Here is a 16,760-nt window from a genome sequence, read left to right as displayed (position 1 = left end):
GGCGGCGGCAGCGGCAGCGCCCGGGGCAGTAGCTGCAGCCCGGGCGGCGGCAGCGGCGGCGGCGGCGGCGGAGCGGCGGTGCGCAGTCTGCAGCGCAGCCTCTCCTCTCCGCCTATCTCCGGCGGCTCCGCCATCCCCTCCTCCCTGCCCCATCTCTCGCGTAGGGGGGCCGACGACTTAGCCACTGCGAGCAACTCCCTAAAAAAAAAAAAAAGCCGCATTGGAGGAGCCTGGCCGCAGGACCCCTCCTCCCTGGCGCCCCTCACCCCTCGCTGCCCCCCCCCATCCCCCCTCCCGGGAGCCCGCCTCCCTCCTTTGCGGACTGTCTCCCGACTCGCCGGCTGAGAGCCCTTTTTGACTGCGAACGGCGGTAGCGGAGCAGAGGCGGCGGCGCGGGACCTGCAGTCGCCCGGGATTCCCTCCAGGTGACGATGCTCTGGTTCTCCGGCGTCAGGGCTCTGGCTGAGCGTCCCTGCCGGCGCTCGCCCGGGATTACCTGCTGCGTCTTGCTGCTGCTCAATTGCTCGGGGGTCCCCATGTCTCTGGCTTCCTCCTTCTTGACAGGTAGGGGAGGGGGCGGGAGGGACCGGCCCTCCCGGATGCAGGCTTGGTACCTGGGAACCGAGGCACTGGCTAGCCCGGGGGACTGGAGGGTGGGGAGCGAGCACCTTGGCGCCTGCCACTCGCTGGCCGGTGGGGATGAAGCGAAGCCCGCGGTATTAAGGGGTGGGAAGGCAGTGAGTAGGTTAAGGGGCGGAGGACTGAGAAGCTGTTAATGTCAACATAGTGATAATAGAAATTCTACTTGAATTTGAGAAATTTCTTTATTTTTATTGTTTTCCCCAATCTTCGTTTTGATCTCTTGTCCTCCTGTGCGTATCAAGGAAAAGCATTTGCGCCGTTTCCCACATACCCTTCTTTCTCACTCTATAAGGTTCTGATACAGCTTCTGTGGGAGGAGTGATTTTTAAAACATTGGCGCTCCAGACTTTGAATTTAAAGAAACTGGCGTATTTTAAAAGGGTAATTCCAGCAGGATATAATAATGATATGCTTTCAGGCAGGTGAAGACCTCAGCTACTATTCTGAAGGACATACTTTACTGACACCTGGTGCAGAAAAGAAAATATTGAGTCAATATCTAAGAGAGGAGAAAAGATTGTTTCAAAAAGTGATTTAAACTCAAGATAATATGAGGCAGATTCTTATAAAGGCCTGTTCATTGCTGCAGTCCTGAGTTTTGTTCTGTCTGAATACCCACTTTGAATTTTTTTTTTTTTTTGGCATATGGGGCTACGTGTTTAGTTGAAATACCTTCATCAAGGAGTAGTATTAAAGATTCAGTCAAATACTTGGATTTGTATTTAAGTCATCTGAGAGCAGAAAATCTGTTTCTATATGGCAGTCTTTTTTTTAAACTTAAAACTATTTAAAATAATTATTTTGGGGGGAAGATTTGGTTTTGTTGAGTTTGATAATTAAAACTCATTAGAGATTTCTGAATTCGGGTAGTTGCTTGAAAAAGGATTAGTATAAAAAGTTAAATGTTTGCAATAATGCTGTTAAGTGAGATTTAATTTTCCCCTTCGCTTCAGGTTCTGTTGCAAAATGTGAAAATGAAGGTGAAGTCCTCCAGATTCCATTTATTACAGACAACCCTTGTATAATGTGTGTCTGCTTGGTAAGTATGGAGATCAGGTAATGTGAAGCCCATTGCTCCATTAGACAAGGTGAATCCATTAAATGTAATAAAATAACCAGATCTTTAAGATGGTTTTCAGTCATTATAAAGCTGCACATAGCTGGCAAATTGAATTCAGTTGAATTTCTTTGGGATTCTTATTTTTGATGTCATCCTTATAGAAATAAAATTAAGGTGGGCTCTGTGAGGCATCATCTCAGTCAAAATATTACTGTTGGTCCCGTCCGTTCCTGGAATGGCTATTGCCACCAAATCATAGGTGCCATCACACTTTCTGCCTTGATTCCCTCATCTTAGTGGGAAAATGAGATAACATTTACATGTAAAGGTCAGGGATAAGATATGTGACCAGGGAAAAGAGAGGTGACAGTCACAGAGAACAACCGTGAGGATGAGGTGTAATCTTGGATTTCTTTGCCTGTGATGCCCTAAGATCTCAAAAACAGTCTTTATGTTTCTGATCTGGAAGCATGAGTCAGAAAGGACATTCTATCCTTAACAGAGAATGACACTTGGCTGTCAGCTGCTTAGTTAATACTGGCAGTGGGTAATAGATTAAAAAAAATAATTTGTTTCCATTTATTTTAGTTTAATAGTTAATGATAAGATCTAATGAGTAACCACGTGGGGGAGATTAAGTGATAGGAACAAGAATTTCTGAGATGAAATATGGATTCACAAAGAGCAACATATTTGCTTGACAGTATTTTACATGCCAATCACTTCTGGCAAAACTTGGTTAAGAACTACACATCACAGAACCCTGCTGGAAAAACACTGAGGCAGTCAAATGCAAAACCCAAAAGTGATAGATGACTGCTAGTTATCAGATCAACGTGCTGTATGGAACTGGAGAAGGAAATTCTTCTCCATTTAGGTGAAAGCCAAGCCATCTGGGTTTAAACTACCCAAACTTGCTCCTGACAAGGGATGAGGTCAATGCTGCAAAATGATAAATGAGTGAAGGTGAATGCCTGTATGAAATGATTATCAGGTTGTGAGAACTAAGGAATCAACAGAAACAGAGGTAAAAATACATTACATTTGCTGAGGTGGTAAATATTGTTACCTTACTAAAAGAGAGCCAAGAAAGGGGCTCTTTGGATTTTGTCTATGAGTTGCCCTGTTAGTGATCCTTCCCTAAATGACCCGTTGAAAAGAAGCTTTGCATTTAAATTTGGTTTCTACTGTATATTTACAAATGTAGTGGGAGGTGGAGGGTGGGTTGGGGGAGTGATAACCTTCCCTTTTCATTGATTTTATCTGTATAATTTGAGTAAATTATTTTATCTTAATCTCTTAAGATTTTAGGGGAAATTAATGAGTAACATTTAAATAGCTCAGCGCTCCCCATGTGAAAATACTGTTTTTCTGTTTGGTGGTATTATTACTGTTTATAAAGTTTAAATATACAGTTTGCAAACTGTTCCCAAAAAACATTATGAAAAATTCTACACAGAGCAGTCCCCTTTTCAGTATTCTCATTAGGGTGGAAAATAGTGCTTTTCTCTGAAAGCACAGTGCTTTTCTACTGAAAATAAGATAGTTGTTAGAATCCTGCCGTTTTGAAGCTAAAAGAATGAATCGGAAGAGAAAAGATGCCTCAGTTGGAATTCAAGTGGGACTGATTATTAATTGTAAAAAGTATTGATTAAGCCCAGAAGGATAGCAAGTTCATTTATATCTTTAGCATTTGAAGGTATCTGCCTTGAGGGGGGGAGCTGTTAGAAATCCTTTATAAACCCGGGAAGTCCTGACTCTGGCAATCCCATTCACTTGTTATTTATAAGATGTCTTGAGCTCCTTCAGGAGCTGAAAGGTTCTGTGATATGTTCTCCCGACCTTTGCAGAGGTTTAGGATAATAGGACCCAAGCTGTCATTGTTAGTGCTTCCCAAACATTTGTAATGACTTGATAAAATTGAGAAGGAGTAGGTGGATGGCCACTTCTCTATTTGTGTATGTTCTTGTAAGTTTCTGAGGGATCTGCTGCAGTCAATGTTTTTCAAAGCACCCCAGCCTGCAGTGAGGTTGGTTGGCATTTTATACTTAGGTAGGAAGGTAGCGGTATTTAGCAGATAGATAATATCAGTAATAGCAACATTTATGAAACATTTTTTTTGCTAAGCCTGCATTATTTCATTTAACACTTACAAAAATCCTTTGAGATGTTTTACCCCCATTTTACAGGTGACGAAACTGAGGCTAAAGGAGTCTCGTAGCTTGCAAAGTCCATATTGTAATAAATAGAGCTGGAACTCGCTCTCGGTTTCATCTGCCTCTAGAGCACATACCTATAATAGAGTGGAACAGGCTATTTGCTTAGTAAAAGATGGAAAAAGCAAGGAAAAAATACAAAGATTGTTGAATTATTTTTACTTCTTGGTGCTGCTTGAGTTATTTTGTTTTTTTTCTTTTGAGTCTTTTTGGAATTCAGTTAGCTAACATTTGTTAATCACATTATATGAAAGGAAAATCTCGTTATGATTTCAGTTGACCTGCAGGGAGCTTTAGTTGTGAGCTGGTTTTATGTATGTACATTAAGAGGGTATGTAATAGTCAAAACTGTACTTTGGATAAAGAAAATAGTCATATTTAGTTTGTGTTGGTCCAGCCTTTTGGCAGAAAGTTACCTAAAGCTGAGCACAAGCTCATATCTTATTTCATAACATGTGCTAAAAAAAAAAAAAAAAAGAAAAAAGCTAACCTCAACGTATGCTTAAAAAAGACGTAAAATGTTACAGTTGGGAGGAAATAGGTGGCCCAAAGTCCTGTATGTAATTACAGTGTTAAAGATTGAAAAACCCCACAAAATCAACTTGGCCTGATTTAAACTTTTAAGCTCTGCAGTGTTTTAAAGTGGAATGAGCTCATTTCTGTGGGAATTTTGGGGATGACAGCGGGCACGGTGGCCCCAGCAAGCAGAACTGAATAATCGTATTCTCATTTATCCTCGTCTGCTTCGGCCCAGCATCTTGCCAGAATCCCCTGTAATCCAAGAATAACCTGTACGTTAGCTGGTGATGGATATAGTTTTAAAGTGTAGAAGTCACAAAAGCTTCAGTTCATCTATTCAAGGGGAAGGTGAGAAGTTGGACCACTGTCATGAAATTGAGGGAATCCGGTAGGCAGTTTAGATTAAAGACGCAAGCACTCCATTGTTTAGTTAGAAAGCACAGTGTGGCTTGCCTCCGCCTTAAAAAATGGGCTTTTGTGGGGCTGAGAAAGGGAGGCTCAGACTTACTGCTGTTTTGTATGATTTTTCCCCCCTGCTTGCTGGATTTTTTTTCCCCATAATACCTAGGAAAACACATTGGTGTCTTTCCTGAAGTATAGCTGATAAGAGCCAGTCACGCTCAGATAAGGAATCTAAAACAAACAATTCTCTGGATCTTTTGGGCATCCCCGAGTCCACCAGGTGTGAATAAGAGGTGGTCCTCCTACTGCTTGTCCCTGTCCCATGTCACTGTCACATAGGAGGAAATGGCCTAAGCTGGAGTGAGTTCGGCCCAATACTGGAAACCTGAGAAAACTTTGGAGGCCGGGACTCAGAAAAACAGAAGTCAGTCAGAGCTTAGTTTGGCATACATTTTGTTCAGCAAAAAACATTATTCTGAGATTTAAATTTCCTCTTTTAAGTCTAGAGGGGCAATGTAGAAATGGACCTTCTGCTCATAAAAAGCAATGTGAAAATTTGGTGTCATAAGAAGTGGGCTCCACCTGTCTGAGAGTCAACCACGTGGTGAGAACAGGGGAGACCTTGTCTGCTGTCTTCTACTTTTTAATACAAAAATCCGCTGTCATGAAATAAGCTACCAGCATCTTCGGTTGTCTGGGGTGCCTTATCTCCATAAAATACTCATGGTTTTTTTTGTTGTTGTTGTTGAAATTAACCGACTAGAGAAGAGATATCTATTATCTGAACAAGTGTTAGGCACATGTTTGAGAATGAGGGAGATAATGTTACATTGGGATTCAGTGTGTGTGTGTGTGTGTGTGTGTATGTGTGTGGGAGAGAGAGAGACAGAGAGAGAGCGCGCGCGCGAGGAAGGAAACATGAAGTAGTCCAGATGTGTTCAAAGAGATACTACCCTTAGGCTATACATGTATACATAGATTTTCACAAGTTTTTCAAAATTCTTTTGTATCATATTTATCACAATTGTTTGGAGTACTTTGGATGCTCACTAAGGAAGTGATCAGGATTTGTTTGTTTATTTTCTGTTTAGAAGGTGTTGTGATCAATTGCCCTTCTATAGAACAATGTATTCAGTAGAACAGTTTTAAGGGAAAGTAACTTATTTATAGCATTGTGCTCACAAGTTCCCCAGTACTACCTCTGAAACAATTATTTCTGCCCATGCTTTATTGAGGCTCAGAGAGGCAGAGCAAATGCCCTGAGGTCACATAGTTACTAAGAGTCAGAATTGGGATATGAAACCAGTTTCTTCTCCACTAAACCAATTTGCTTTTACTACTTTTTTTTTCTTGCTTTTGTTTTATTTACTATTTAAAGACATCTATAAGTACTTCTGAGAATTATTTCAACCTCTGCAAAGCTGATATAGGCTCTCTTCAGCAGAGATTTAGCCGTTCGAGTGATTTTGGTCTTGTAGCACAAACCAAGTTTGGAATTTGGAAGATCCTTTCAAACTAAGACCTGCAGTGCAGAGCCTATTTCTGGCATTGCATCATATTTTGGCAAAGAGCTTTGGCCCTGGCATCAGATGGGCCTGGGTTCAACTCTAGGCTCTGTCTCTTACTGGTGGTGTACTTGGGAAGGTTATCTTACCCTTCTAAGGCTTGGTTTCCTTATCTGGAGTGTGGGATGGATGTCAATATCAAGCTCAGAGATCTGCTGTGAGAATCAAGGGAGCAACAACATTTAAGGCTTAGCCCTGGGTTTGGCATAGAGTGAGTGCTCTAGAATGATTCATTGTTGTTGTTGTTGATGATGACGTTATTGTTTAAATTCTTATTTCCTCACATGGAATAGGATGCAAAGTTTCATCAGAAAAGGAAAAAAAAAATAAAAGACGCATGGAGATAATGATGCCAAGCCCACCCATCGTTATGAATGAGCAGGGCTAAGTCAGGAACATTTGTGGGGATTTCTGTCCCTCCAGACTTGGACTGGGCCGCTCTAGGCTGCTTCCTTATTGGTCCAGTGGTCTGCGAGCCCTGGTAGAAGTTTTCCCCCTGCTCTCCATTAAACACTAAAAAAACTTTCCATGGAAGAGGGGCCTCATTTTTCTGCGGAGTATTTACATCTCTATGCCTGTGGGGTCACCTTCACTTGTACTTTTATTGGCAGAGGGATAGAATTGGGACTCAGGAGCGCTGTAATTCTGGAAAAACTGCCTAGTGGTCTGGCAGCATGGGGATTTTCCTGGCCCGCCTCGTGGAAGTCTCTCAACCCCGTTCCAGACCTGAGTAGGTTTTTGCCGCCCATTTACTTGTATGCTCCCCTTCCTCATTCCCATCTCATCCACATCCCATTTTAAACACAGTCTCTGGCCTTTCAGGTGCGCATCAACGGTAGACTGAGGTTTAATCTAGGAAATAATGCTGAGGAAAGGGAGCCCTTCTCTAGACTGGGGTGCAGCTATGGTGAAGGCGGGAGAATCAGACAGAAAAGCCAGGCACGGCAAAACAATGGAGAAAAAAGGTCTGTTAATAAAAAATTCGTTGAACAAATAAAGGATATCACTTTTTCACACCCTCTTCTGTGGCACTTCTGTCCAGCTGATGGTATATCGACTCCTTTGTGATAAAAAGAATACGAATAACACCACCTTTCATGGCACCAGGAGGTCAAGTGTGCTTGTTGAACTTAGTTAAGATCAGCAAATGAGCTGAGTGTGTATTTTAAGACCTCTTGATTCCCAGTTCTAATTCTATAAAACAGTATTTAAAGCACTAGGGATAGCAGGTTATAATTTCAATAATATTATTCTTTCTTCCTTCTCTCCACACTTCATTCTCCCCTTCCATTTTATTTTATTATTTTTAGCCTTTTCTGTGTTTGCAGCATTGTGCTGGTTGGGCACCTTGGGGAGGCAGAGACCAATAGGACAAACCCTTGCCCACAGCCTAATGGGGGAGAAAGACACATGCATGAATAAGTTCCACAGGAGTGACAGAAAAGCACTATCCTAGCCTCGAACCCAAGTACTGAGGCCCTTGTAACTGAAATCTGACCGGACTATCTGGGACCTTGACGGGTGGAAGAGAGCTCGTCTTGCAAGGCATTGTAGAAGGAAAGGCCCAGAGGAGTGTATGCCTGGGGATTGTGGAAATGGCGGAGTCTCGAGTACCTGAAGCTCTGGTAGAAGCTGAAGTTAGAATGCCTGGTGGGAACCGGCCAGGGAAGAACCTGGAGTGCAATAATAAGGAGATCCCTTTCACTCATGTAATTGGCGAGGGGCGGGGGTGGGATGGGGGAGGCGGCGTTTTCTGTTTTGATGCAGCCACATGATACAATAAGATTTTTGTTTATAAATGCCTCTAGGAGCTTTTGTGGGGATGTTTCCAGTGTGGCAAGGCTGCAGTTTGGACAACAGACTCTAGGGATCTGTTGTGGTCAGTCGAGGGCAAGCAGCCTAGTAGAAGGGGCAGTGGGAATGGGAGAAGACGTTGGGGTAAACCAACATCATTTGCTCTAACCACCTTCCAGTGCTAGAATACGTGGATTAAAAGACTCCAAGCCACACCCAGAAGGACAGTCATTAAAATGCGGTGTCATTATGGTGGCATGATATGCTACGGGGTCTCTGTAGCAATCACTTTGCTAATCACTTGGGGTCTCGAGAGCTGGTGCAGCTACCTGAATAGAATAGCGTACTTCCCAGAGCTTACTTTTCAGATTCCATTTTTGCTCTATCCTGTTGCATGACTCAATTACTATGCATTACAATGGCAAATTACTGCATCTGGTAGACACTGCCGTGATAGTATGTATTCTCAGCTGTAGCACAAATTTCATGCAATAATCAAAATTGGGGAGCTCACCTTAAAAAGATGTACCAGTGTGCTGGGATCCCTAGACTTGCAGAGGAATTTCAGAGCCCACGTTGATAGGACTTGGCAATAAAACAGAAGTGGGGGCTGGGGTGAATTAAAGGGAATTTTGAGAGTCCTAACCAGTGGCATGGACCACACAGGAAGAGAAGAGGTTACTGACATGGGTGCGTGAGAATGAGTTTAGACCTGATGAGTTGGCCCACATATGGACTTTCCAAGTGGAAAAGTCCAGTAGGCTCGGAAGAGAAATCTGGACCAGAGAACAGCAATTCGATACCTGTCTGCATTGAAAAACAGTTCAACACTTTGGGAATCGATTATTTGTCCAAACTGAGCTTTCAGTAAAGGGGCCTAGAAGAAGGGTTATATTTAAGAGAAGGGTAGAAAAGGAGAAACGCATGGCAGAGATTGAGTAGTTATAGAGGAAGAAGAAGAAACAGCAAAGTGCAGGTCAAGGCAGAAGATGTTTGAAGAACAGAAAGGCCAGTGGTGTTGGCATTTTGCAGTGTTAGACTGAAGATTCTAGAAGCATATTGAAGAGGGACCTTTCTCATTATCTTATGGGACTATTTGAAACAGTCAGGGATGGTACCCAGCTCCCTGGTAATTGCTGCCCATTTCATGTGGGACAGAATTTATCATGGATGGAATTCGGTGGAACCCCATTTGATAGAAGTCCAAAACTAAGATTGCTGTGGGCATTTTGAAAATTTACTGCAAAAATCACAAAATTTCCAAACTTTGATTTGGAAAGGTCTTAGCAAAAGTGAATAAATACCACATGAAATTTTAAAAGGTACCAAAACAAAACTAATTTCATGGATAAAAGTAATATACCTTTCCAAACATCTTTGGAATGTTTCTATAGTTAAGTGGACTTAAGTGGACAAGGCCACATGGATACTTTTTATTATTATTATTATTATTATTATGAATAATAGAAACAATATAAAAGAGCCTGGCTAATATAAAATTTTACCATTATGAACTTTTTTTTTTAATTTATTTTTGAGAGATAGAGACAGTTCGAGCAGAGGAGGGTCAGAGAGAGAGGGAGACACAGAATCCGAAGCAGGCTCCAGGCTCTGAGCTAGCTATCAGCACAGAATCCGACACGGGGCTCAAACCCACAAACCGTGAAATCGTGACCTGAGCCGAAGTCGGACGCTCAACTGACTGAGCCACCCAGGCGCCCCCATGAACTTTCAAGTTTGCTCTATTAAACTGTTAATGGTGCTTTAAAAATATTGTGGTATAATTTACTCCCTAGGCCTAGGTCTTCAGGAAAAATATTTTCTTTCTTCCTTAAATTTTCAATATCTGCTTTGTCATTGAAGTATAGCTGTGGGACCGCTGCCTTGGCCTCTGAAATTATGAGTTCAAGTCTCACAGGGGCCACTTGTTAGCTCTGCATCGCTAAACAGGTGACTTGCCCTCTCTGAGTCTTAGCTGTGAATACTGGGCAGATTGCAGTGGTCTGCGTACTCTGAAGCTTCATCTCTAAAGAGGAATAACAAGGCAGACCTGAATCTATTGATTGGAGCCATTAATTGAGGTGATACCTGTGGGTTAAATGCATTGATGTTCGTGAAAGGCCTTTGTTAACAGTATGAATGGAATTACTAAGGGTAAAAACTTGAATAGAATAAAGTGAAGTGTGTGCCCTAAACCAGCTTTTAGCAGATAATTTAATGGGGATATTTTTTAAGAACGATAGTGTAGTGATTCCTAAGTCTACTCATACTATTAGGTTGTAAGGCTTTGTGTGAGTTGCCTAATATTTTGTATCTCTTTGTCTTCATCAATGGGCCTTGGTCAGAAGTGTGGGTTAAAACATGTAAAGGTCTTAAAACAGGGTCTGTAATATGGTAAGCCCTTCCAAAATGATACTGCCACTATCTAAGTGCTGTGTGATCAGTGCCTATGCAATGCTTTTAAGATGTGATTAAATGGGCTGTTTTTTATTTCATTTTTTCATTTTCATTTTCATTTTTTTGAGTAAAAGAGAGAGCGGCAGAGGGAGAGGGAGAGAGAATGTTAAGCAGGCTCTATGCCCAGTGCAGGGCCTGAAGATGTGGGGCTCCGTCTCCCGACTGTGAGATCATGACCTGAGCTGAAATAAATCAAGAGTTGGATGCTCAACCAGTTGAGCACCCGAGGTGCCCCTTTATTTAAATTTTCATTAACACTTGTGTAATATGTTTACCGTGAATTACTACTGTCAGGGTAGACGGTGGAACTTCAATAGAGGTGACTGCTACCTTTTCTGATAAAAGATAGAAAATGCTGGTTGTATTTGGTGCTTAGGAAGATGGGTTACTTCTCTGTTTTTCATCTTCAGAGATTTCACCAGCTTGATTGGTGCCCATCTACAGACAGCTAATCACAATGTTGCCTTCGAGGAGAGGTCTAGTTGTCTTTTTTCGGCACTTTCCATTGAGTCAGGAGGTGGCAGGTGGGAGGCAAAGACGTAAACTTAATTCCTGAGTGGACCCGCTGAGCCTGGCACTCCTGAGTCCCCTCCATTTGAGAGTGTGGCTCTGACCAACCACAGTCACTCATACGTGCCCGTGGTGTGGGGCCTCATCCTTTACACGCTAATCTCAGATTCACGGATGTGACTGGATTTGACATGTGGGCCCTGCAAATCCACGCAGCTCTGTATGTTTGCAGCCGATGGTCCCGTCGACTCTGTGGACTGTGTGCGTTGCCTTGTCTTCAGCAGCATGCGGTGTGTTGTCATGGAGTCACCTGGGTGAGTTTATGCCTTAGGAGATGAAGTCTACAAGTCTAAGAACCTTGTCCAGTCATCTCTGCAAGCCCCATAGCTTCAGTGAGAGGTCCGCAACCTTGGGACTTGAGTAGGAGTCAGGCTGAAGTTTCCTGTTTATAGTTTGGGTTGTTAACACTTGGGCTAGCTCCCCCCAGAACGGAACTCCAAGTTCCAGAACATGATTCTCCCAGAGAGTTTGTCACAGAAGGTCAGCCCTCTCTATAAAAGACATCCTAAATAATCATTACAAAAACACACTTTTCCCTTTGAAAGAATGTACTCACATTTGAAAATTTAGAGCCCTATAGACATTAAGACCTACTTTTCCTTGTGACAAAAGGAACATTCTCCCTTATAGAAATATCCTGCCGTCAAAGGCAGCAATGTGTGTGACAATACCGGAGGTGTGAGAGGGAAGGATCCGGGATTATTTCACTCTTGCTCTCAAAAGTCACAATGAAAAATGCCTCCCCATCCTGGTAGCTGCTGGTCGGGGTCATTTCCTCCCCCTTTTAGTGAGGCTGGAGCTCCGAAACCCTGACACAAGCCCTAATGTTTATATTGGGTTTTGGATGTTAGCTCCCTTGGCTTCTGGGAGCTGACTCTGTTGAAAATTATGTTTTTCTTTTAAGGACAAAGGCCTTATTGTATGTACATGTTGTGTAGTGTAATGAGTTTTTTTTTCTTTTTTAAAATGTTAATTAATGGGTGGTACTAACCCAGATTTGCCAGATGAGAAGTTCAAAGATAGGTCTGTAACCTGAATGGCAGTTAGGTTTCATGAAGGTAACTTAACAAGAGAAAATGAGAGAGTGGGACAAGTGACATCTTCACAGACCAGAGCGTGTGCCCCACGCGCCCCGCTTTGGTGGAATAACCATAAAATCACCCTGGGAGAGGACCTTCAGCATGGGTGATGGTACCCCAGAGACACTTGAAAGAGAAAGACAGTGATAATAATAAAAATAATAGCGATAACACTTGACTTATAAAAATAGGCATTTCCCAAATAATTCTTGTATTCTTGGTCAGACAAATGGATTTTGGCTAGCTGGTTTTTCATGGCTGCCTAGGCTGTCAGGCGTAGGCTGAGCATCTTATTTTTAGAACCTGTGCGGTTGGCCTCTCTGGTTGTGCTCCTTGGTCCTTTTCAGCTGAGAGTGACCACAGGAAGACGGTTTCCGGGAGAGCCTGGGTCTGGCCCACAGAAAAAAAGGCACGAAAACCAGAAGGTCCAAAGCTGTTCTTATATTTCTTTGGGCTTCCGTGAGAGACATTTTTGGCATCTTTATCTTAATTCTTTTTCTCTTTCTCTGTAAACATCACTTTTTTTTTTTTTAAACCTATTTTTCCCAGGCTCCTCTTTGAGAACTCTGTGGACCCCAGCAATGGCAGTAAGGTTCCTTAAATCTCTCACTGCTTTCTTTTTAGTGAGCAAAGTAATGCCATTTGCATTCTTTTTCATAGTTATTCTCAGAGCTTCTTACTGGAAAAACCGGGGTGGGGGGTGATTCCTTTTCTATTTTATTTTCTCATTCAGCAGAACTGTTTGAGGCAAGATATGACAGTTGCTCCCTCTTGAGTCAGATGCACCTGCATTGTGTCTGTGGTCCGTGGTGCTTGAAGATTCGCACCCAGTAAAGCCTTGCTGTGCCATATTTGACTGCTTCATTCTGTCCCTTTACTGCTCAGAAGTTCACAGATCCTAGAGGCTCTCACGGCCCGCTGGGTCTCTCCTGCCTGGATTTGTAGTGTAAAAGCAGGAGCATCAAGACATCTCACATAGCAGTGTTTCTTGGTCTCGGAGGAGATACTGTTTTCCTGAATGAGAGGACATGAAAGATTAATACGATATTCTCTTACTTGAGAGTTGCCACGTACCTGTGTTTATGTTCCCTGGGGGAATGGGGGCTATTGGAATTGAGATGTGATTCCCTGTTTACAAGCACATGTGAAACAATGGTTCCGTGCCCAGGGGGACCCGCCAGAGGTCCACTCACAGTCCCATTAGCACATAGGTGAGCACCCTGATGGAAATGCCTTTCTCCTAAGAGGTGATTCAAGTCAGAATTTGGGGAAAAGCTGGATGGCTGGGGAGGGGCCGGGAATGTGCCCTTTTTTCCAAGTCTGATTAGTCCAGGGCTGGTTTCTGTTGGAGGAACTAGGTCCTCTTCTTCCTCACTGGGATGTGCTGGGAATGTATGTACCAGAGAGCAGCGGCTTCCTTTTTCTTGGAAATGCTTGTGTGTGCATGTAGGGGAATAGTTGAAATTTATTAAATTAAAAAAATATACATATATTTCTGTTTTATATAAAACACACATTGGACAAGGACAAAGAGAAACTTGCTTAAAGTAATTTACATAGTATTTGGTCAAGTTATAGACATAGGGTTCCCAGATTTTGGGGTTTGATCGAAGGATATGAAAATTTTGATACTTGGTGTTGACCTACAGAAATAGCAATTTTTAAAAAATTTTTATTAAAAATATTTTTTATGTTTATTCATTATTGAGACAGAGAGAAACAGAGCATGAGTGGGGGAGGGGCAGAGAGAGAGGGAGACACAGAATCTGAAGCAGGCTCCAGGCTCTGAGCTGTCAGCACAGAGCCTGATGTGGGGCTCAAACCCACATCTGTGAGATCACGACCTGAGCTGAAGTTGGATGCTTAACAGACCAAGACACCCAGGCGCCCCCCAGGAACAACAATTTTGTGGTTCAACCTAATATATACTTTGAACATCTTAAGGCTTTATCACTGGAGATAGTTACCCTTACAGGTTATTGCACTGTATCTTAATAAGGTGGCCGTTAAGGGTGAATTTACAGTGGGTTCATAAACTAAACATAAAATGTGGTGATACAGTGAAACTAACACCTCTGAATCTCTGAACCCCCAGCTCTGAATTAATGGGCTATTCTGTACATCCTCAGACCCCTTCTGATGGTGGGAGGGGTAGAAAGAGGCGCGGTACTTATTTGCCTTAGTACCAGTGATAGGGAACACGCCACTATGCGTGCTTGGCAGGGAATGTGGGAGCGGAGTTGCAGGACTGAAAGAGAAAAGTGATTGATGGTCATTAAACTCAGCACATATTTATTGAGCATTTATGTTAATAATGGCCTGAGGCACTATGAGGTTGGAAAAACACTTTTTAAAAAATGAACAAAAATTAAATTATGTTCCAGATGGTTTTGAAGTTAGATATCTTATATTGCTCTAGAGTGCTTTGAAAATTGATGAACTTCTGCTAGCCATGGGTATTAACTCTTTGTTGGAATATTTGGTTAATCAGAACAAATTATTATTCCTTGACTGTGGTAGGTTGTAAACACACACACGTGCACACACACACACACACACACACACACACAATATGTATGTATGTGTTTAATATAACATTTGGATAATGGATCTAGTTTGCAAATTACCTTCTATCACCAGAGTCTGAACTACAGGTATGAATGTGGGTTTGGACCCACGGTCATGTGCATGTGAGAGAGGCCCTTCAAGTGGAGTTTGGGGCCCTGGTAGCAAGCAACAATTGCCGTTTCCATGGTTGGTGGCCTCTCCCTCTTCCTGGTCCTGCCCCCCTACTTCCACTTCCGTGTGACTACTGGTCTCATCTCACAATGACAAGTCAGTGGTAAGGATTTTGTCTTTGGCTCCCAGTTTGTAATGTGCATAAGAACCATGAGGAAGTGTGTTAAAAATGCAGCTTCAAGGGGTCCTTCTCCAGAGATTCTGAGGATCTGGTGGAGACCAGAGAATCAACATTTAAAATCTTTTCTTTAAAATATATTTATTTCTTTTTGAGAGAGCTCAAGATCAAGAGCACAAGCAGGGGAAGGGCAGAGGGAGACATAGACTCTAAAGCAGGCTCCAGGCTTTGAACTGTCAGCACAGAGCCCGACGCAGGGCTCAAACTCCTGAAATGTGAGATCATGACCTGAGCTGAAGTCAGACACTTAGCTGCCTGAGCTGAAGTCAGACACTTAGCTGACTGAGCTGCCCAGGTGCCATTTTTATTTTTATTTTTTATTTATTAAAAAAAATTTAAAAATGTGTTTTATTTATTTTTGGGAGACAGAGAGAGGCAGCGTGAGCAGGGAAGGGTCAGAGAGAGAGGGAGACTCACAATCTGAAGCAGGCTCCAGGCTCTGAGCTAGCTGTCAGCATAGAGCCCAATGCGGGGCTCGAACCCACGAACCGTGAGATCATGACCTGAGCCAAAGCTGGATGCTTAGCTGACTGAGCCACCCAGGCGCCCCCAGGTGCCACTTTTAATAAACTCTTCCAGTGACTCTATGCAAGGGCCAATATTTGAAAAACTCTTCCCAACTGAGGTCAATGGAAAGGGAAGGATGTATAAATATAAGCATAAATATAGATAAATTCCCCAATAAGCAACACATTAAATAGGGGATAGGTACAATTGAAATTCTCTTTTGGTGCAAAGCTTAACAGTAGGTCGTCTCTCACTTACAGAATATTATTCTTGTGGCACTTTCACACAGTTGTCTTGCATGTTAATGGTGTTTACTGAAGTGCCTCTTTTTCTCTTCATGTCCTTTCATCTCTTAAGCCTCCTCTTGTCACTCAATCAGAATGAGTCATTTGTTCTTTGAAGACTTACTCTGATTACTCATATTATAACCTGTACTCGTGCCTGCCCTGAAGTTTTATTAATTCTTTTCGTGGCCATCTCTTCTGCCAGACTTCAAGCTTCTTCAGGGCAGGAACAGTGGCTGACTTCTCACTTCCACTCAAAGCATCTAGAATAGCACCTCTTAACAGCAGTTTTATGAATAAATACTGTGTCCGTAAATGGCGGGTGGCCTGAACTTCATTTTCCTCAAAGCCACACTGTGAGGTAGGGCAGGTTTCCTCAAGAAACCTATTTCACAGGTGAGATAATTAGGGCTCAGAAAAGTGAAGCACGACAAAGCTCACCCTGCAAATGAGCCAGAGTTGGGACTATGATTCAAGGACCGGAATCCTGGGCCATCTCGGGTAGACTCCACTGAGTTATCAGAGAATGCTTCCTGACCACAAGGATTGAGAAAGCACCCTGAGGGGGTGAGTGGGACCCAGCAAATAACTTCCCTGGGGGTTAGGTTTTTAATGGTCCTTGTGGTCCAGTTAGGTGGAGCCCTGGCTGGAGCCTTTGGGTGGGACAGGCTGAGCCTCTGGGCCGCTGCCAGCCTGTTCATGGGGTGGACTCTCACAGGGATACACTCTGTTTTCTGTGGTCTCTCTG

General features: G+C 42.9%; 1 protein-coding gene across 1 annotated transcript in view; it reads left to right on the top strand.

The window, feature by feature from the left end:
- Positions 1-406: 406 nt before the first annotated feature.
- Positions 407-16,760, top strand: part of BMPER (BMP binding endothelial regulator) — a 241,870-nt gene continuing 225,516 nt past the window's right edge. The window contains exons 1-2 of the mRNA XM_029918394.1: positions 407-564; positions 1,596-1,681. Of these exons, the coding sequence (XP_029774254.1) occupies positions 432-564; positions 1,596-1,681 (219 nt within the window). The 5' untranslated portion in view covers positions 407-431. The remainder of the gene's footprint in view (positions 565-1,595; positions 1,682-16,760) is intronic.

This window comes from Suricata suricatta, chromosome 2, assembly GCF_006229205.1.
Source record: "Suricata suricatta isolate VVHF042 chromosome 2, meerkat_22Aug2017_6uvM2_HiC, whole genome shotgun sequence".
Classification (NCBI taxonomy): Eukaryota; Metazoa; Chordata; class Mammalia; order Carnivora; family Herpestidae; genus Suricata; species Suricata suricatta.
This window is presented reverse-complemented; position numbering and strand designations above follow the sequence as displayed.